The sequence below is a fragment of the Sapajus apella genome, unplaced genomic scaffold, assembly GCF_009761245.1.
Source record: "Sapajus apella isolate SASKATOON/1434 unplaced genomic scaffold, GSC_monkey_1.0 scaffold35, whole genome shotgun sequence".
NCBI classification, from domain to species: Eukaryota; Metazoa; Chordata; class Mammalia; order Primates; family Cebidae; genus Sapajus; species Sapajus apella.
This window is the reverse complement of record NW_022436975.1, coordinates 7,953,860-7,976,171: the sequence shown is the minus strand read 5'-3', so window position 1 is coordinate 7,976,171 and position 22,312 is coordinate 7,953,860. Positions and strand designations below refer to the sequence as shown.

At 46.7% G+C, this 22,312-nt stretch overlaps 2 protein-coding genes across 3 annotated transcripts in view; one reads left to right on the top strand and one right to left on the bottom strand.

Moving 5' to 3' along the window:
- The window catches only part of LYN (LYN proto-oncogene, Src family tyrosine kinase), a 139,283-nt gene extending 117,694 nt beyond the window's left edge, over positions 1–21,589 (bottom strand). For both annotated transcript variants that reach the window (XM_032296117.1, XM_032296118.1), the window contains exon 1: positions 20,868–21,589. The gene's annotated coding sequence lies outside the window, so the exon portion shown is untranslated. The remainder of the gene's footprint in view (positions 1–20,867) is intronic.
- Positions 19,962–20,873, top strand: LOC116563482. Its single transcript, XM_032296120.1, has one exon. The coding sequence runs from the start codon at positions 20,211–20,213 to the stop codon at positions 20,565–20,567; it is 357 nt and encodes a 118-aa protein (XP_032152011.1). The 5' UTR covers positions 19,962–20,210; the 3' UTR covers positions 20,568–20,873.
- Positions 21,590–22,312: the final 723 nt, after the last annotated feature.

The window sequence follows — 22,312 nt, the reverse complement described above, 5'->3', positions numbered from 1 at the left end:
GCTGAGCAGAAGCACTGGCAGTGTGGTTTCTAGCACTTCCCAAGAAACTAGTTTTGTTCAGGCATCACAGAGGCACTGCTGCAGATGTCACCAAGAAACCAGAACAGGAATGGAGCTGTGTGGTTCCCTCAATCCTTGTCTTCTTTGCCAATTATCCTTCTTTTTGTTGTTAGTAAACTCTCGACTAGAATCTTAACAACTTCTCAATGTCTAAGGTTTTGTAGCAGCAGTCTAAAATAAAGAGTTAGGAAAATATAAGATTTCCAAGAGCTATTCTTTTTTTTTTTTTTTTTTTTTGAGACGGAGTTTTGCTGTTGTTGCCCAGGCTGGAGGGCAATGGCGCGATCTCGGCTCACCGCAACCTCCACCTCCTGGGTTCAAGCAATTCTCCGGCCTCAGCCTCCTGAGTAGCTGGGACTACAGGCATGCACCATCACGCCCAGCTAATTTTTGTATTTTTAGTAGAGACGGGGTTTCACCTTGTTGACCAGGATGGTCTTGATCTCTTGACCTCGTGATCTACCCGCCTCGGCCTCCCAAAGTGCTGGGATTACAGGCTTGAGCCACCGCGCCCAGCCCAAGAGCTATTCTTAATGTGGAAAAAAGTGCAAGCTAGATAAGTATTTAGCAAAATAAAGTATGAGATACATACTGAAGAAAAGGTTTAATCCAAACATAATTAAGTCTCGGCTATAAAACAAATTATTAGCTTTGCATTGTCAAAAGAAGAAAATTAAAATGGGCACAAGGGCTCACACTTATAATCCCGTTACTTTGGGAGGCCAGGGCTGGAGGATCATTTGAGGCCACGAGTTTGAGACTAGCCTGGGCAACATAGTAAGATCCCATCTCTACCAAAAATAAATAAATAAATAAATAAATAAAGCCGGTCGAGGTGGCTCATGTCTGTAATCCCAGGACTTTGGGAGGCCGAGGCAAGTGGATCACCTGAGGTCTGAAGTTTGAGACCAGCCTGCTTAACATGGAGGAAACCCCATCTCTACTAGAAATACAAAATTAGCCAGGCGGTATTGCAATGAATATTTTTCTTCATTTTTCCAAGCTATGGTCATAGTAAAAATTGCACCAAGTTGGCAGAATTGGGGGCTCCATTGTTTTGGCCATACTGACCGGTTTTCAGTGTCTGAGCTCTTGTCTTCCTCAAGTCAGAATGGCAGCACGTTGGATTCCTGGAGCAGCAGAGTTAAGCTTGAGCCAGGCTTCCTGGGTTCAAGTTCCAGCTCCATCTCGCACAGTGACGTGATATTAGCAAAGTAATTAATCTTTACTTATCTGCAGAAAAGGGATGATATGGCCAGGTGGGTTGGCTCACACCTGTAATCCTAGCTCTTTGGGAGGCTGAGGCGGGTGGATTGCCTGAGCTCAGGAGTTCACGACCAGCCTGGGCAACACAGTGAAACCGCAACTCTACTAAAATGCAAAACAATGACCAGGCATGGTAGCATGCGCCTGTAATCCCAGCTCCTTGGGAGGTTGAGACAGGAGAGTCGCTTGAACCTGGGAGGCAGAGGTTGCAGTGAGCCGAGATCGTGCCACTGCACTCCAGCCTGGGTGACAGTGTGAGACTCCATCTCAAAAAAAAAAAAAAAAGAGATGTACCAATTCCACACAGTTGTTATGAGGATTGATTGAATATCATCTTGATGAGTGTTTAGAAGAATGAATGACATACCGTGTACACTCAATAAATGTTCCCTGGATTATATTTCTTAGACATTTCCCAGAAGTGATCTTATTCCTGCGTTTACATTTAAGTTAATGTATAAAGTCCACATGATAAACTAAAGTCAAGGACATTACGTTCCACATATGATAACTGCGATTTTTTTTTTTTAGATAACCTTTCAAAGTTAAATAAAACAAACACATCAGTTTAGAGGTCAGACTGACTTGGGTTTCATTTACTTAGTACTTAAGCGACCATAATATTTATTATCCCCGAGCATCCATTTCCTTTCCAATAACAAGAATATCAATATTATACCTTTTAAGGAATTGACTACCTAACAGAGGACAAATATTTAATAAATGATTGCTATTTTTACTGTATTTTTTGTGAAAGGCAATTATTGCCTGATACAAAAGTAAAACAAGTAATAACTGATGGCATCACTGTAAAACTCTTCCAACTAAGAAAGGAACTCAGCTGGGCACAGTGTTTCATGCCTGTAATCCCAATACTTTGGGCAATATAGAGAGACCTCATCCTTATAAAAAAATAAAAAAATTAACCAGGAGCACTGGTGTACACCTGTGGTCCCAGCTACTCAGGAGGCTGAGGCAGGAGGATCACCTGGATCCAGAAGGTTGAGGCTACAGTGATCTATGATTGTGCCACTTCACTCCAGGAAGGCCAAGGCAGGTGGATCGCTTGAGTTCAGGAGTTCAAGACCAGCCTGGGCAACATGGCAAGACTTTGTCTCTACTAAAAATACAAAAATTAGCCAGGCGTGTTTGCGTGTGCCTGTGGTCCCAGCTACTTGGGAGGTTGAGGTGGGAGGATTGCTTGAATCCGGAAGGCAGAGATTACAGTGAGCCGAGATTGCACCAGCACTCTGTTTGGGTGACAGAGTGAGACTGCTTCAAAATAAAATTAAAAATAAAAATAAAACAGTTATTATAAAAGACAGTAAAATGGTCACATACAGTATGAATCTATTTATATAACATTACAGAAAAGGCAAAACTATGGGGACAGAGAACAGGTCAGCAGTTGCCAGGGATCAGGGTGGGGGTGGCACAACAAAGTTTTTGGGGGGTGACAGAACTTTTCTGTATTCTTATTATGAAAATAATTCAATGAATCTGCACATGCATTAAAATTCATAGAGCTGCAGAGCAAAATTTCAAAGGTGATTAAAGCAACAAAAAAGTTTTCTTAAAATCATATTTTCCAAAGAAAAAAATTGATTACTAATCTTTAAAAGTTTTTGTTGCTGTTGCTATTGTTGTTGTTGTTTGTGAGACAGGGTGTCACTGTCACCCAGGATAGATTGCAGTGGCTCAATCTCGACTCACTGCAGCCTCCACCTCCCAGGCTCAAGCAATCCCCCCACCTCAGCCTCCTGAGTAGCCAGGAATACAGGACCATGACACCACTCTTGACTAATTTTTTAAATTTTCTATAGAGATGAGGTCTCACTATGTTGCCTAGGATGGTCTCAAACTTCTGCGCTCAAGCAATCTTTCTGCCTCGGCCTCCCAAAGTGTAAGATTGCAGGTGTGAGCAACCGTGCCCGGCCTTAAAAGTTATTCTGATGGCTAAGAGTGCTATACCCCTTTACTAAAGATTTTGAAATATTTTAGATACGTATGAAGCAGTAGGTTTTCCATTAAAATGGGGGAGAGACTGAGACAGAAAAGGCAAATTTGAACAGTGAGGCAGAACCGTTCCTAGACTCTGGGGGTCTTGTGGAGTCAGCCCCTCGAAACCACGATGTGCAAAGTCGGAGGTGTGCTCAGCATCAGAATGCTCCCACCTGATCTCAAGTCTTGGTAGGACTTCCAGAAGCATGTAGCTTATTATGAGGAGGAGGGGGGTACCTTTAAGGTACAATGGAGAAAGCTTTACTGTCCTTAATCTAAAATCTGAATTTTCATTTATATGGCATGATAGGAGTCCCATGAATCAAAGTTCTAATGTACTGTTGCTTGGTTTTCAGCTCTGTATCTGGAGAAATGAGGCCAAGATTTTTTTTTTTTTTTTTTTTTTGAGACGGAGTTTCACTCATGTTACCCAGGCTGGAGTGCAATGGCGTGATCTCGGCTCACCGCAACCTCCGCCTCCTGGGTTCAGGCAATTCTCCTGCCTCAGCCTCCTGAGTAGCTGGGATTACAGGCACACACCACCATGCCCAGCTAATTTTTTGTAGTTTTAGTAGAGACGGGTTTTCACCATGTTGACCAGGATGGTCTCGATCTCTTGACCTCGTGATCCACCCGCCTCGGCCTCCCAAAGTGCTGGGATTACAGGCTTGAGCCACCGCACCCGGCCAGAGGCCAAGATTTTAATGCGATCAATTAGAAGATACCTATGGACGTTGAACCTGCATAATACCGGTGTTCCGGGGAGTTGCATTTTTCCCCAACCAGCCCATTCCATTGCAGTTATTTCCTTATTATTTAAGTGAAGGTTAGGCTGAGTGAGGTGGCTCATGCCTGTAATCCAGTACTTCGGGAGGCCAAGGCAGGCGGAAAACCTAAGGTCAAGCGTTCCAGACCAACCTGGCCAACGTGGCAAAACCCCGTCTCTCCTAAAGATACAAAAATTAGCTGGGCGTGGTAGCAGGCGCCTATGGTCCCAGCTACTTGGGAGGCTGAGGCAGGAAGCATTGCTTGAACCTGGAAGCAGAGGTTGAAGTGAGCTGAGATCGCACCACTGCACTCCAGCCTGGCGACAGAGAGACTCCGTCTAGAAAATGAATGAATGAATGAATGAATGAAGGTGAGGAGCTTGGGGGGAATACCTCTCTTACCAAATTAGGTGCACTTTTTATTCTATGTTTCTTTATTTATAAACTTGCTGTTATTTGTTTGTTGTTGTTGTTGTTGTTGTTTTTAAGCGATAGGAGTCTTGCTCTGCTGCTCAGGCAGGAGTGCAGTGGCATAATCATAGCTCACTGCTGCCTCCAACTCCTGGACTCAATAGACCCTCTTGCTTCTGCCTCCCAAGCAGCTAGAATGACAGGGGCATGCCACCACGTCTGGCTAAAACCTGTTTTCTTTAAAATTGCTTCACCCTTCACGAGATGCTTAAGGATGACCTAATAATAAAGGAAAATGTGTTCTCTTTGCTGTTTGTCATAGCATTTTCAGAACGAATGTGCACCTGGTATGTACACCAGATTTCCACTTCCCCACAGGACTGGTGATGACGCATGAGTAAATCTACTGAAACAGGCCTCCAAATCAAGAAAATCAAGGGATCCTCCAAGAAAATCAAGGGATCCTCCAGGAAAATCAAGGGATCCTCCAAAATCAAGAAAAGGTTCCAGGTACTACAGTTTAATCCAAAACAACAGCCAAAACTGGGTAGTAAAATAGACTTTTCAAGGAACTCCCAGGTGCATTACCCATTTAATCCTTGCAACAACTGTATGAGATACCAAACAAAAATCTGTTATTACTGTTCTATGTTTTAGAGAAATGAGGCCTGAAGAGCTTAAGGAACTTCATCTAATGTCCCAAGACTGGTAATCCACAAAGCATTGACTAGAAGAAACAAATTCCTTTAAAAAAGAAAAAAATGTAGAGATGAGGTCTCACTATGATGCCCTCCTGCCGTGGCCTCCTAAAATGCTGGAGCTACAGGAGTGAGCCACCACACCCAGCCCAGAAACCAATTCCTGACTCTCAGTTTGTGAGTACGACACCATGTCGCTCCTCAGACACCCCAACGTTCACAACCTGGAATATTTTTCATAAGCTTCTACAGTGTTACTAATCCATACCTATATTCTTCACCAAGATTAGGAAGGAATCCAGCCACGTTATTTCCGCATCTCTTCCTACTTTATTTCCAACTGAAGGACTCACTTCTTCACTTGGAAACTGCTCTGCTCTGGTCAGTCTCCTTGGTCCAATATTCCCTCCATTCCCACGATTCACTCTTTGTTCAAATCCTCTGTAGCATCCAGCAGTTGCTAACAGAGACAAGCAGTTAAAATGCAGAGATGCCAAGCATCAGGAACTGTGGCTGGAGGAAATTAAACTGGGGGTTTTTGGGCTGGCTGCAGTGGCTCACACCTGTAACCCCAGCACTTCGGGAGGTGAAGCAGGTGCGAAGATCACTTGACCCCAGGAGTTCAAGACCAGCCCCAGCAACATAGTGATATCCCCATCTCTACTAAAAAAAATAAAATAAAATAAAAATTAGCTGGGTGTGGTGGCAGGCACCTGATATCCCAGCTACTCAGGAGGCTGAGGCAGGAGAATCACCTGAACCCAGGAGGCAGAGGTTGCAGTGAGCTGAGATTGTACCATTGTACTCCAGCCTGGGCGACAGGGCAAATTCTGTTTAAAAAAAAAAAAAATTAGCCAGATGTAGTGGCAGGCACCTATGGTCCCTATAGCTACTCGGGAGGCTAAGGTGGGAGGATCGCTGGAGCATAGGAGGTCGAGATTGCTGTGAGCCAAGATTAAGCCACTGCACTTCAGCTTGGGCAACAGAGCGACCATCGTCTCAAAAACACAAAAAAAATTAGTCTGGCACAGTGGTATGCACCTGTAGTCCCAGCTAATCAGGAGGCAGAGGAAGGTTGATCACTTAAGCCCAGAAGGTGGAGGCTGCAAGGAGCCATGACTATGCCACTGCACTCCAGCCTCAGCAACAGAGCAAGACCCTGTCTAAAATAATAAAAAGTGAAAGAAATAACATAAACTGGGGGGGCTAGGGGATGCAGACAGGCAAACTACAGGCTCAGCATTTTCTCCTGGGGTATGGTTCTTCCCTGCATGGCCCAGACTACACTTGTGACTTTTTCACAGAACAATGGGTCCCTTAGTGGGACCCACAGAAAGATGGACCCACAGACGGGTCTAGTGCCTGTGCATGTTCTTCGTATCTTGTGTGACACAAAAATTTATACTCTAAGCCGGGCTCAGTGGCACATGCCTGTAGTCCCAGCTGAGGCAGGAGGATCACTTGAGCCCAGAAGCTCAGGACCGTGTGTCACAATCATGCCTGCGAATGGTCAGTGCACTCTAGCCTGGGCAACAGGCATCTAAAGACACTGCCTCTAAAAAACAAAACAATAACGACAAAAAGAAAAAGAAAATATTCTTAAAAAAATTATACTCCTAGGTTTTTTTTAAACATTTTATCTTTCTGAGTATATCCGGCACAGTTTTGCTATTGAGAACTCATGGCTTTGACTGCAAGTCATATGCATGCATATTCATGAGTGGTGAGTGTCCAAGAAGTGTTTTCTGAATGATGCATAAATGAAGCATGACTTCATGGATTAATAAATGCCACAGGTCAATTATGCCTCTCTCTGTCACCCCCAACAAAAACAAATATTAAAACTACATGAAGCAGAAGTTGAAATCACAGTCAGTAACAAAGGTGCTATGTTCTTTAATATCAGAAAAATGAGCCCTTATTTTACTGAAGAATAGCGTCACTGAATTCACAAACCCGGTTAGTACTTTCAAATGCCTATGCACAGACTGGCACCGTGTCACATAACAGGATGTTTGATTACATGTGGGTCAGTGGAAACCACCCTGATCACACCCACATATTTGCATTTATAAATTTACTTGGCCGTGCAGAAAAGCCAGCTATATATGGCTTGTGCCAACTAATTTTACCAATCAATGCATGAACAAAAAGGTATTTAAATAAGACTCAGATCAAGCCCATGTGTGAGAATTTTAGCAACTGAATCGCCATGGTATAAAACAGGATGAGGTCTTGCTCTCTGGTTGAATTGCAAGTAAATTCCACACACAGAGAGATGCAGGTGGTAGCCAAACCCACAGCTTGAAAATCTGTTTATTTGCCAAACCAAATGGCTTTGTACTCCTTTTCAATTCCCTACACTTTATTGTTTAAAAGCCTACATTGGAAACTAAATAAAAACTAGAAGCAGAATGGCAGATGTCTTTGAGGGGAGTACTGCTGAGGGGAAGGTCAACATCATTCTGCCTTTTGATCATGGGGGAGTTACACGAGGCTTCGCATTTGGCTAGATCCTTCTGTTTTCTGTAGTTTTCTATGTAGGTGTTATAATTAAATTTTAAACACACATACACTCTTGCATTGGGAAAACTTTTTTTAAAAATTCCCTTGAATTCTGTTAGAAAGAACTCTTGTCAGAAATATTCTTTCTTTGGCAAGCCACAATGGCTCACGCTCGTCCTCCCAGGACTTTGGGATCCCGAGATGGGAGGATCATTTAAGCCCAGGAGTTCAAGGCTGCAATGAACTCCGATGGTGTCACTGCACTCCAACTTGGGTGACAGAGCAAGACCCTGCCTCAAAAGAAAAAAAAAAAAAGGAAGAAACAAAGAACAAAAGACACTTTCTTATTATGTAATTTGGAGTCAATGAGTACATGGCTAGAAATACTAATATAAGAGTATCATCAAATCAGAAAGCACCTTTTAGAGCCATCTAATACAATCTTTTTTTTTTTTTTTTTTTTAGGCAGAGTCTCACTCTGTCACCAGGCGTCAGGCTGGAGTGCAGTGGTGCAATCTTGGCTCACCGCAATCTCCACCTCCTGGGTTCAAGCAATTCTGCCTCAGCCTCCCTAGTAGCTGGGACTACATGTGGATGCCACCACGCCCAGCTAATTTTGGTGTTTTTTAGTAGAGACAGGGTTTCACCATGTTGGCCAGGATGGTCTCAATCTCTTGACCTCGTGATCCCCCCGCCTCGGCCTCCCAAAGTGCTGGGATTACAGGCATGAGCCACCACGCCCAGCCTAATACAATCTTTTCTAAAAGGTCTTGGAAGAATCTCTTAGCCTTTGCTGATAAACATTTAATGATGGAGAAGGACCCTTCTCCAGGACCCATGTAGGCAGCTTTGATTGTTAGAAGTTTCCCCACACTTTGTAATCCATGATCTCTGCCTTCGTAAATTTCTCCATTATCATTCCCTCTCCCACATCACAGCCATTTCAATATACTGTCAGCCAGCAATCCACGTAGCCATGTATTAAATGACAAAGAGTAAAGATCCTGTCTCCTCCCTGCCAAAAAAGTGAATACCCATCTGCTTGGTAGGCAAATAGCCAGAAGAAGGACAATTTATCAAACTTCATGAAATATCCTTGAAGACATCCCTGTCCATTTGTACACTCATCAAGCCACTTTTTTTTTCATTCTTTAAAGTTGTGGTAAAATAAACAATATAAAATTTACATCTTAACTATTTTAAGTGTATAACTCAGTGGCATTAAGTACATCCATATTCTTTTTTTTTTTTTTTTTTTTTTGAGATGGAGTTTCGCTCTTGTTACCCAGGCTGGAGTGCAATGGCGCGATCTCGGCTCACTGCAACCTCCGCCTCCTGGGTTCAGGCAATTCTCCTGCCTCAGCCTCCTGAGTAGCTGGGATTACAGGCACGCGCCACCATGCCCAGCTAATTTTTTGTAGTTTTAGTAGAGACGGGGTTTCACCGTGTTGACCAGGATGGTCTCGATCTCTTGACCTCGTGATCCACCCGCCTCAGCCTCCCAAAGTGCTGGGATTACAGGCTTGAGCCACCGCACCTGGCCTACATCCATATTCTTATATAGCCATCATCCCCATCCATCTCCGGAACTCTTTTCATCTTGCAAAACTGAAACTCTGTGGCCATTAAGCAGTAACTTCCCATTCCCTCCCCCACCAAGCCCCTGTTAGACACCATTTTATTTTCTTTCTCTATGAATTTGACTGTTTTAAGAACCTCATATTAGTGGACTCATACAGTATTTGTCTTTTGTGTCTGTCTTATTTCGCTTAGCATGATGTCCTTAAGGTTTGTCCTTGTTGTAGCATGTGTCAGCATTTCCTTTTTTATTTTATTTATTTTGAGACAGAGTCTTGCTCTGTCGACAGGTGCCAGGCTGGAGTGCAGTGGCGTGACGTCGGCTCACGGCAACCTCTGCCTCCCGAGTTCAAGCAATTCTCCTGCCTCAGCCTCCTGAGGAGCTGGGACTACAGGTACGCACCACCACACCCAGGTAATTTTTGCATTTTTAGTAGAGACGGGGTTTCACCATGTTGGCCAGGACAGTTTCCATCTCTTGACCTAGTGATCCGCCCACCTCGCCCTCCCAAAGTGCTGGGATTACAGGTGTGAGCCACCACGCCCAGCCCATTTAATTTTTTTAAAGGTTAAATAACATTGCATTGTATGGCTGGGCATGGTGGTTCACGCCTGTAATCTCAGCACTTTGGGAGGCTGAGGCAGGTAGATTTCTTGAGCCCAGGAGTTTAAGATTAGCCTGGACAACATGGAGAAACCTCATCTCTAAAATAAATACATAAAACTGGCTAGGTATGGTGGAGTGCACCTGTCGTACCAGCTGCTCAAGAGGCTGAGGTGGGAGGATCACCTGAGCCCAGGAAGTCACGTCTATGGTGAGCCGTAATACACTCTATCCTGGGTGACAGAGTGAAACCCTGTTTCAACAACAACAACAACAACAATTCCAATATATGGGCCGGGTGCGGTGGCTCACGCCTGTAATCCCAGCACTTTGGGAGGCCGAGGCGGGTGGATCACGAGGTCAAGAGATCGAGACCATCCTGGTCAACATGGTGAAACCCCGTCTCTACTAAAACTACAAAAAATTAGCTGGGCATGGTGGTGCGTGCCTGTAATCCCAGCTACTCAGGAGGCTGAGGCAGGAGAATTGCCTGAACCCAGGAGGCGGAGGTTGCGGTGAGCCGAGATTGCGCCATTGCACTCCAGCCTGGGTAACAAGAGCGAAACTCCGTCTCAAAAAAAAAAAAAAAAAATTCCAATATATGTATAAACCACATTTTGTTTCATCCATTGATGAACATGAGTTACTTCTACTTATTGGCTATTGCAAATAACGCAGCTATAAACACAAGTGTACAAATATCTCTGAGATCCCACACTCAGTTATTTGGGGTATATATCCAGAAGTTGCGTTGCTGTGTCACATGGCAATTCTACGTTTAATTTTTTGAGGAACTACCATACGATTTTCCATCATAACTGTAGCACGTTACACTCCCACCAACAATGCACAGGATTCCAGTTTTTCCACATTCTTGGCACCCCTTGTTATTTTCTGACTTTTGTTTTTGTGTTCCTTTTTAATTTTTATTTTTATTTATTTAATTTATTTTTTTATTTATTTTGAGATGGAGTCTTGCTCTGTTGCCAGGCTGGAGCACAGTGGCGCAGTCTCGGCTCACTGCAACCTCCGCCTCCCGGGTTCAAGCGATTCTTCCGTCTCAGCCTCCCAAGTAGCTGGGACTACAGGCACATGCCAAATGCCCAGCTAATTTTTGCATTTTTAGTAGAGATGGGGTTTCACCATGTTGGCCAGGATGGTCTCGATCTCCTGACCTTGTGATCCACCCGCCTCGGCCTCCCAAAGTGCTGGGATTACAGGCCATCGTGCCTGGCCTGTGTTCCTTTTTAACATGACATGATTCCATCATGAGTTCTGATTTTTTATAGTAGCCATCCTAAGCAACTTTATTATTTTACAGCCAGGCTGTCGCTCTGTCACCCAGGATGGAGCGTGGTGGCGCAATCACTGCTCGCTGCAGCCTCGATCTCCTGGGCTCAAGCAATCCTCCTGCCTCAGTCTCATGAGTCGTTGAGACTATAGGCTCACATCACTGCACCCTGAGTAATTTTTATTTGTTTTTATTTATTCTTTTTTTTTTTTTCCTATAGAAACGGGTTCTTACATTATTGTCCAGACTGACCTTGAACTCCTGGCTTCAAACAATCCTCCTGTCTTAGGGTCCCAAAGTGCTGGGATTACAGGTGTGAGCCACTGTGCCCAGCTAAGCAACTTGCTTTTGATAACAACACCAATTGACTACTATTTAGCTATGTGTTCATTGTGGCTAGTTTGGAATCCACTGTAACCTAGAACACTCACAACCAACCGCTGAGGTTTAAACATGAGGACTCTGAGGCTAGCAAGGCCAGCATCTCGCCAGCAGCAGCCCACAGTTAGGAAGGGACAAACCTGGGACTTCAGCTCCTACATGCAATTAATTGGACACCCTGTGCTCTACCTCCCTACCCTGCCTTCCTTTTGACCATTCAGAGTGATTTCTGGGAACTCATTTGGGTGCCAGGGATCTCCTGAGCAAATCTCCCACCCACAACCGCAGCAAAGTCATTGATCAGCGTTCTGGTTTGTGAACAATCCAAAGAGAACAGAGCATAACTCCTGTAGCATAGAAATTTCCCAGTTATTTATGTTGATTATTTCCCCAAACCACCTACTATCCTGACTAACATGCACCACTCAATAAATATACATGGGCTGGACCCGGTGACTCACACCTATAATCTCAGCACTTTGGGAGGCTGAGGCAGGTGGATCCCTTAGGCCCAGGAGTTCGAGATCAGACTGGCCAACGTGGCCAAAGCCCATTTCTATAAAAAAATAAGCCAGGTACAGTGGCACACATCTGTTGTCCCAGCTATTTGGGAAGATGGCTTGAGCCCAGGAGGTCAAGGGCGTAGAGGGCCATGACTGCACCAGTGCACTTCAGCCTGGGATTACAGCCTGTTCTCAAACTCCTGAGCCCAATTGTCCTCCTGCCTCAGCCTCCCAGAAAACACAACAATTAGGCAGGTTTGGTGGCACGGACTGTAATCCCAGGTTCCCAGGAGGCTGAGGTGAGAGGATGGCTTGGGCCCAGGAGGCAGAGGTTGCAGTGAGCCAAGACCACACCACTGCACTTTAGCCTGGGTGACACAGCGAGACCCCATCTCAAAATAAACAAACAGACAAATAAATAAGTATACATGAGGGAAAAATTTTGTTATATATATCGGGCAGCTATCAAATTTGAAACAATACAAAACATCAATGTAGTTCCGAAAGACAAAAATCAATGCTATGGTGGCGCATTTCATTACACTAACAACTATAAACTCCATATTAAAATTTTGCTTAAATCCAGGTATTCGGCAGGGCGTGGTGTCCAAATCCCTGGTGAGTGAGATCGCACCACTGCACTCCAGCCTGGGCAACAGAGTGAGGCTCTGTCTCAAAAACAAAACAAAACAAACAACCAGGCCGGGCGCAGTGGCTCACACCTGTAATCCTAGCACTTTGGGAGGCCGAGGTGGGTGGATCACCCGAGGTCTGGAGTTCAAGACCAGCCTGGCCATCATGGTGAAACCCCATCTTTAAAATAAAATAAAATAAAATAAACAACCAGGGACTGTGACCATTACTGTATCTGTCACTCTCCAGGTCACTTAGGGGAGGTATCAAGTACTTACTTGCAGATGATGATTATAAGGTTAAGCCTATTGCTGTCATAAAAAGCAGAAATAAGTTATTTTCTAGCTTCAAATTAATCTCTGGAGAAGTAGCGTTCAGTCCTTCAACTCTCCACCTACTCAAAGCAGTAAGATAGTGATCCACGTGTCTTCACCCTTTGGCTACATCATAAATTGCCATACTGTAAAAGAGCCTAGGCAAGAAGTTGCCTGTGATGGACAAAAAGAATTCGCTTCACACTAAAAGGCTCTAGTGATTCCCCTTCATTGATGCCATGAAGTCCAACGTTTAGTATCAGGGCCAAGCACCCTCCCAACCTGCCTGTGGACCTCCCACTGCGTCTCCGGAACAAGCTCTGCTGATGCGGAGTGACCCTGCACAGTCGGGCTGTCCTTTCTCAGGAAAGCCCCTTCTTCCAGGGTGTGTGGCCCACTCCCTTCAGGATTCCACCAACACAGGAGATTTGTACCCCAACCGCTAACACTGTGCGGGACTCCTAATAGGTGCCCAAGAAAAGTTCACTAGACTGAATACTAAACATAGCAGTCGAAGGTTCTTTAAGAAAATGTTCTATTTACAACATTTACAGCGCTTCAGCTCTCCTGGGACAGGACTCTTAGAATTACATCCATCAAGTGCCCTTCAAGCCACTCTGGCTCCAAAGTTCCCTGTCTGTCCCCACCTGCCCTCTGCAGTCCCACTGTCTTCATTCCACTGCTCCTTATATCCTGCTGCTTTAAAATCATATAAGGGGCCAGGCACAATGGCTTATACCTGTAACCCCAGCATGCTGGGAGGCCAAGGTGGATGGATAACTTGAGGCCAGAAGTTCAAGACCAGCCTGGCCAACATGGCAAAACCCCGTGTCTACTAAAAATACAAAAATTAGCCAGGTGTGGTGATATGCGCCTGTAATCCCAGCTACTTGGGAGGCTGAGACAGCTGAATTGCTTGAACCTGGGAGGTGGAGGTTGCAGTGAGCTGAGATGGCGCCACTGCACTCCATGCTTGGCGACAGAGGGAGACTCAATGGCCCCCCACCGCCTCGCCACCCGGCAAAAAAAGATGTTTTGACAGCCACTGTTTTATCCCAAGAATTTAACATGGAATTTAACAAATTTTGAAATAGTCCTGAATTATTATAGTTAGTATTTAAAAATTATTATGCAGCCTGAACATAAAAAGATTTCAAAACATCTACCCAAGAGTTTCATAACACTTTCCATGATGGGGAATTTCAAAATGTACAGTTTTCCCTTGCTGAAAACGTCAGGCCTGTCCAGGGTGGGCTTGGCAGAGCAGGCTCCTCCTCTCTCCCACCCCCACCCCACCCCTCACTTAAGGGCAAACCAAAAATGCAGAGGGCAGCAGAGGGTAGAAAGAACCCCCAGGAAAACGCAGCTCTGGGTGGTAATGAAGGTGGGGCCGCAGGCAAATGACCCAGGCTGGCTGCGGGCTGGGGAGGAGGAAGTATCACTTCCTTGCCCGCCTCCTCTGAGGCCTTCTCCCTCCAGCCTCGGCCTGCAGTTCTGCTCTCCGTGTCACAGCTTCCCCCTGGAAAGCAGAAGTGGTCCTCCCTCTCCAGAGGGCCTCTCTGAGACAGGCTTCTCCATTCCCCTCACCTCGTGGAGGTTAACATTTACAGGAAGAGTGGGGGCACCCAGAGGCCCAAACACCAAGATGATGTCATTGCTTCAGTGGGAGGCAGAATGAATACACACCCGCCTCTCCAGTCTCACTGTGCACTCACCAGCGCCCAAGGTGGGCCCAAAGACCGCCCGAAGACCTCCCCACCCAACGCTTTACCAAAGTAGGGAGGAAGGCGGGGACTGGAAAGAAGCTTCCAACCAGTATGGTTTGGTGTCAGCAGAGGAGTGAGCGAGATTTCAGATGCCCACAGAAAGGCAGGCAGGCAATAAGTAATTTTGTCTGAAGCATGTACTATAGAAAGGAAATAAGACCAACTAAAAAACTCAGCTACGAAGGCTTCTTCCCAATGTCCTACAACCCAAAAGCAGAGTCTAAACCATCAAGAAACAGCCACTGAAATGCCCTGAAATGGATTCTTTTTCTTTCTTCCTTTTTTTTTTCTTTTGAGACCAAGTTTCACTCTTGTTGCCCAGGCTGGAGTGCAATGGCATGATCTCAGCCCACCGCAACCTCCGCCTCCCAGGCTCAAGAGATTCTCCTGCCTCAGCCTCTGGAATAGCTAAGATTACAGGCATCCGCCACCACGCCCAGCTAAATTTTTTGTATTTTTGGTAGAGACAGGGTTTCTCCATGCTGAGCACCTCGGCCTCCCAAAGTGCTCAGATTACAGGTGTGAGCCGCCACGCCCGGCCTGAAATGGATTCTTTAAATGCATCTTGAGGCCAGGCGCGGTGGCTCATGCCTGTAATCCGAGCACTTTGGAGGCCAATGGGGGCGGATCACCTGAGGTCGGGAGTTCAAGACCAGCCTGACAACATGGCGAAACCCCGTCTATTAAAAAAAAAAAAAAATTAAAAAAAAAAAAAAAATGCATCTTGATTCATGCAATTCTATAGGATGTCATTTAAGTAGCAGCATTCTGAACACTGAGCATTTACAATAAAGAGACTGCCAACCTCTTCCCATACATGGTCAGCTCATGTCAATTCCTGGTTGAAGAAGCCTTTGTAAGATGATAGGGAAAGAACTGGAGAGAGCAGAAGTGGGGGGACTGGCCTGAGGGTTGATAATGCCCAGTGAAAGAGCAATGCTGTGGAAGAGTTCTATACCAAGGAAAATTATATTCCGAGTGTAAATACAGTTTTCAAGAAATAGCTCTGTGGCAAATAAGGAATGCTGACAGCTAATTTAGCAATGAGAGAAAATGAAGTATAGCCGGGCGTGGTGGCTCAAGCCTGTAATCCCAGCACTTTGGGAGGCCGAGGCGGGTGGATCACGAGGTCAAGAGATCGAGACCATCCTGGTCAACATAGTGAAACCCCGTCTCTACTAAAAATACAAAAAATCAGCTGGGCATGGTGGCGCGCGCCTGTAATCCCAGCTACTCAGGAGGCTGAGGCAGGAGAATTGCCTGAACCCAGGAGGCGGAGGTTGCGGTGAGCCGAGATCGCGCCATTGCACTCCAGCCTGGGCAACAAGAGCAAAACTCTGTCTCAAAAAAAAAAAAAAAAAAAATGAAGTATAAACAACAAAGGCTACTACAGGCCCCTGCTCTTGTCAGCATGGATGAGCCTTTTTATACATCATCCCAAGTAATTATTTAAACTCACTCTTCTAAATTACAAGAGAGGGCTGGGCACAGTGGCTCACACCTGTAATCCCAGCACTTTGTAAGGTCAAGTTGGACGGATTACTCAGGGTCAAGAGTTCAAGACCAGCCTGGTCAACATGGTGAAACCCTGTCTCTACTGAAAATATAAAAATTAGCTGGGTGTGGTGGCATATGCTTGTAATCCCAGCTACTCAGGAGGCTGAGGAAGGGAAGATTGCTTGAACTCAGGAGGCAGAGGTTGCAGTGAGCTGAGACTGCACCACTGCACTCCAGGCTACATGACAGAGTGAGCCTCCATCTCAAACAAACAAACAAACAAACAAAGACCATCTCAGAAGGTCCTTGTCTTTAAACTGGCTGTTACAAAATTTCTAATCCCTCCATTGTCAGATTTGCATACCACTCTCTATACTAGGGTGTCTCCCCCAAATGAGAACTTACTCAAAATAAATTTTAGAAATGATAATGGAGTGAGCTCAAAGTTTCACAATTTAAGTATCAGGAAACTAGGCAGCTGTACGAAATCTTTCACTATTTCTGACTGGAAAAAAAACCAACAACTTCCTCTTCCATGTTCTTCTCTTCATTATCGGCCTCCATTATCAGATGGGAGGTAATGTGTATCTATACTGCGGGCCTTGAACAGTGTGTTGCACACAGCAGGTGTGCAGAATGGGCAGGTGTTTTAATGTGCATCCTATGAGCCCTGTCTCCTTAATTTATATTTTCACCTTGAATAATGCTCTCACTGATATAACAACCATTCAGGAGGCTGGAAAAGTTTATGGGGAGACACTTCCAGCAGAAGGGGGGAAAGTCCTTTTGCAAAGTATTACTCAGGTACTTCTGCATTAAGCAATGAGCAATGGATTGCCCCCCAAGACAATCACTAGAGCTTGGACAGCAGCCAGAATAGGTGTCACCTTAGCAGTTACTGGAGACCACCTTTCCCACCCCCATGCAGGAAGAAGTGCTAAAAAGCACAGAAATCCATTTCCAGAAGACAGCTTAAGGACCTAGCTTGATGGTGCATCTGCTATGTCCTGAGCAGTTAGCCACTTAGTGCAGACAATTACCAAGTGATAAAACAAAATTAACTTGTGATTTCCTTTTTAAAATGTCTGTTAAATGAATTATTTCTTTGCTTTTAAGCACAGATGGTCAGTGACTTAATGATTTTTCAACTTTACAATGGTGCAAAAGCATTAGGCATTCAGTAGAAACTGTACTTTAAGTACCCATACGACCATTTCATTTTTCACTTTTAATACAGTATTTAATAAATTATATGAGCTGTTCAACACTTTATTATTAAAAAGGTTTTATGTCAGATGATTTTGCCCAACCGTAGGCTAAGTGAGTGTTCTGACCATGTTTAAGGTAGGTTAGGCTAATCTATGATGTTTAGTAGGTTAAGTTTATTAAACACAACTTCTACTTTCAGTATTTTCAACTTACAATTGGGTCCATTGAGACACAGCCTCACCGTAAGTTGAGAGGCATCTGTAATATAGCACCCACCCCAAGTCCAAAGGTGGACAAGAACAAAGAGCCAAGAAACATACCTACTACTCCTAATGGTGCCACTTAACCAAGCCCATGATTTTGGACAAGCCCCCTGAATCTTTTTCTGTTTCTGTCCCTCTCTATCCTATAGGAGCCACAAAAGGTTCAAATGAAATTAGAGTTCAAGAAGACTTCAGAGGCCTGAACGAGTGAAAGGTGCTAACACCTTCACCATCATCACTAAGGAGAGCCGGGAAAGGCCTGAGGCCATCTCTACTGTCAATTTGACATTGATCAATGTCCTGACTAATGATTGTGGTGGCCTTTCAGTGTTAACTCTCATCCAAGCATCATCGAGGTCATCAGTAGTTGTGGGCATGTAACGATATTCCCTGCTGTGGGCATGTATACATTGTATCCTTATTTATAAAGTTAGTATGGTTTTGTACATGGATAATATGATTTAATTTTGTTAAGTTACAACTCCACATAGTCATGTGAACCAACTGGAATTGCAGATAGTTTGGGATTTATTTCTGAAAACAAATACTACAGAGAGAAGTAAAAGGCTTTCAAAGTCATTGAACTGTGCTGGACCACTTTTCTGCTAAAAGAAAGTCATTGGGGCCGGGCGCAGTGGCTCACGCCTGTAATCCCAGCACTTTGGGAGGCCGAGGCGGGTGGATCATGAGGTCAAGAGATCGAGACCATCCTGGTCAACATGGTGAAACCCCGCCTCTACTAAAAATACAAAAAATCAGCTGGGCATGGTGGCGCGTGCCTGTAGTCCCAGCTACTCAGGAGGTTGAGGCAGGAGAATTGGCTGAACCCAGGAGGCGGAGGTTGTGGTGAGCCGAGATCGCGCCATTGCACTCCAGCCTGGGTAACAAGAGTGAAACTCCGTCTCAAAAAAAAAAAAAAAAAAAAAAGAAAGTCATTGGAGAGGTGGGGTGGGGATGGGATTACAAAGTCTCCACCTACCTTTGCAACATGAATGACTCTAAAATAATGTAGGTCTTCTGAATTGGACCAACTACCTTTGCAGGAAACATCTTAACCACCCCACATCAGGACCTCTCTTCCAGTGCTAAGTACAGAAGAGCAGTGCCGAGTGGAGACTCTCATTTAGAACACTAAATGTAGGTAACTCAGTGCTGGGTAACTTTGAGTCAATAAAGCTCCTCAAATCCCCGTTTTAGAAACCACAACAGAAAAGGCCAGTAGGCTTCAACTACCTTAGGGACCAGCTCTATTTCTTCATCTCCCTGTGTCCTCAGTTTTGCATACGGCCAGCTCACAGCAGGCCTTCATTCCTTTTTCCAAGTAATCTCAAACTGAGCACCTACTATGTACCAGGCACTGGGGCTATCATTTTGGACAAAACAGATGAAGCCGTTTTCATGGAGCTTCCACTGTGGTGGTGAAGACTATCAAGCTGCAGACAAATCAGTATAACTCTGGCTGCTGCTGTAAAGGAAATATTAGCTGAATAAATGGCCCAAGTGGCTTATCCCAAATCACGCATACTAAATGGTGGAAGAGGCCAAACTCAAGTCTCCTGGCTCCTATTTTCTCTTCTGTCTGCTGCCCTCTATCCTTCACTCAGCAAAAGGGCCACACATTTACATCAAAAGAGGCCCAGTCACCAGAGGCTCTATGATCTAATGAAATTTCTTCAAGCCTCAAAGTGCTTACCTGCTTACCTCCAAATGAGAACGAAGGGACTAACTGGATCTCACCCTTTCCCAACAAAGCTAACTCTTTCAGAGAAGGCTTTAGTAAGGCCTGGGATCTTGCAGTACCTATTCGCCAGGGCATGGCTTTAGGTGTCGGCTGTACAGAGAAAACATCCCTGCAGCCCACCAGTTTATTGGCTAGTTCTATAGGGCAAGTCAGAGTACTGGCACCTGCTTTGATGCAGCAGATCCCTCACGTATTTATTAAGCAGATTTACTAATAAGGTCAGATGGCTAAATCAGACAGTGGACTTAGGTTCAAAATCACCAAGCTGCAAAGAATCAAGGAGCCTCGTTTATGTGAATAAAATTTACTGCAACAGATAACAGTAACATCGTTTATGAAATGCCTGGTATGTAGTAGGGGCTTTGTACTAAACAGCCCCTGAGATACATATGCTCTCTCAAAGATGAAGAAGCCCAGAGACGTTCAATAATCGGTCCCCTAAAATATACAGCCAGAAAAGTGCAAGGCCTGGATTCTGAGCTGGCTAAGAAGGGAGAATTGGGGATAATTAACACACACGGACATGCAAAGAAACAAAGACACAACCACAAGTCCACAGGGTAGGCAGCGGTTGGAAAGTTACAAATGCACCGCAAGAAGATATCACCATGGACCCTGAGAATGCAGGAAAGTGGGAACTGACTCTTACGCCCTTCCCCCAAGGCGAAGGAAAGGCAACCCCTGAATTCTTAAAATAACTCTCGCTTCCTCTCAGCCGGCAAATGCACCGGACTGCTCCTCTGCAGGCCGAGAGGCGCCGCAGCGGGAGGGTGAGCTCCAGCCTCCGCCGCAGCCCCTCGACGTCACGCTCCTGCCCGGGGCCACCAGGGAGGGCAGCGGTCCTCGGTCCTGGGAGAGGGTGTCGGCCGAACCCCACCTCCCATTTTCTGGGGACCCAGGGTCCAGAGCGGAGACCAGATTGCACAATCGGAGGAGTCCTCTCCAGGATCCCCGCCGCGCGCCCAATCCGCAACGACAGGGACTTGCCGGCGGTGCGCGAGAGGCGGCCGGAGCGGGGACAGCAGCCGGCCCTCGGGCCCGCGCCGGGAAGGGCCCGAGCCGGGAAGGACCCGCGGTGAGCCCGCCCCCACGCCCGCACCTCCCACCGCCCTCCTGCGCGACTAAGCGCGCGGACACCTGCGGAGCCCGGGTCCCCGCGCCCTAGCTCCCCTGGGCCGGGTCACCCGCAGGCTGAAGACATCTGTGAGTCTTCGCCGCCAGGGCCGGAGGCGGTGCGGCCAGGAAGCTGCCGCGGGCCGCGCCGATGCCCCCGGCCCCGAGCCGACCTGCGCCCGGAACTCCGGCTGGTGGCACAGCCGCCGCCCCTGCACCCACCGCCCGCCGCCCGCGCCCACCCTGGGCTCGCGCCGAGGACTCACCCGCTCGCGGTGAAAGTTTCGGGGCGGCGGAGCTCCACGGTGACTTGAGTTCAGAGCGAGGGGCGCGACGGGGCGGCCCAGCGGGACCCGCGTAGGGGGAGGCTGCTGGCCGGGAACTCGGGACGCGCGGCAAGGGGCTGCGGGCGCGGGGCCGGGGGTGGCGCGGCCGCCCAGCTTGCCGCGGGCTGGAGGCTGCAGCGCGTCGGGCCCGGAGGCGCCACTGCCGGGGAGCTAGCGGCAGCGCGGCCCGGCGCGGCGGGAGAGGAACTGGCTGTCTCTGGGCTCGACCGAGAGGTCCCAGCTACTTCCTGGTGCTCGGATTTGCATATTGAGCCCGGAGGGCGGGGAAGTGACCGTTTGGTCCCTGCCCAAGGTTTGGGTGTTTGGTGTGGCCGTCGTGCAGGGTTTGAAGGCACAGAAACCTGGCGACTCAGCCTGCAGCTCCGGCGAGAGGAGGAGCCCGGGCCATCCTTCTCCTGCAGGGACGGACGGACGGACGGGTCTCCGGGTAGCCTGGGCTTCGCAGGCGCATCGACGACATCTCGCGGGTCTCCTTTCCTTTCCTTCCGACCCCTCCTCAAGGTGTTAGGAAAGGGGTGCTCCCGGGAGCGGAGGAGGTGAGTTCTGATCCCTTCCAACGCTAGGGGGTCTGTAGAGAGAGGACGCGATATGCCGGGTTGAGGCTCGGGGTCTCGAGCTCTTAATAATCATTACAAAGTAAGTTCCTTCAGGGTGTACAGGGGGCTGTTCAGGGCATTGATGGGGGAGGGTATGACGTGGAGTCAAACGGCCCGGCAAGTTCTCCGTTTCTCAAAGCCTCAGTTTCCCCCCAGGAAAATGGATGTAAGGATGCCTATCTCGTGTACTTTTCTGTACCGGGGCCGCACCGCCTGCATGCGGGAATGCTGGCCGTTACTTCAGTCCTGCTACACCCGCATGCCGGCCTGTAGGGCAGTGCTTGCAAGTAGCAGATGCCTAACCAGTATTTGCTGAAAGAATGTATGACCGCGGGCTCAAGCTCATGTTCAACTTATCCAAGATGTAAGATTAGGCTCGGACACCATGGATACCCACTTCTTGGCCAGATTCTGTTCACTGGGATCCCAGCATTGCATTACCTTGCAGAATTTACAAGGAAGCAAATTGGACACCGTGGGAGACTTGGTCTTTGCATTAATAGCAAACATTTACAGAGGGCTCGATGGGCCAGACACTGCCCAAAGCACTTGCTCTCTCTCTCAACAATGTTCTGAAGAGGCTGGCCCCAGCTGCAGTGCAAGAGGTCAAAGCAGCTGCCTTGTGACACAATCTGATACAGCAGTCATTTGTTACTATGGAAAGGAGTACTAAAGTTTGCAAACGAATTCCTTAAAAGAAGAAAAGGAGGGTGGTTTATACCTGTGATGTTCACTGGTGTGTAGTTCAGTTAGTTTGCTGCTGAAGAG

Coding starts and splice junctions, on each gene's coding strand:
- LOC116563482 (XM_032296120.1), top strand. CDS start 20,211: ATGCACCGGACTGCTCCTCTGCAGGCCGAGAGGCGCCGCAGCGGGAGG.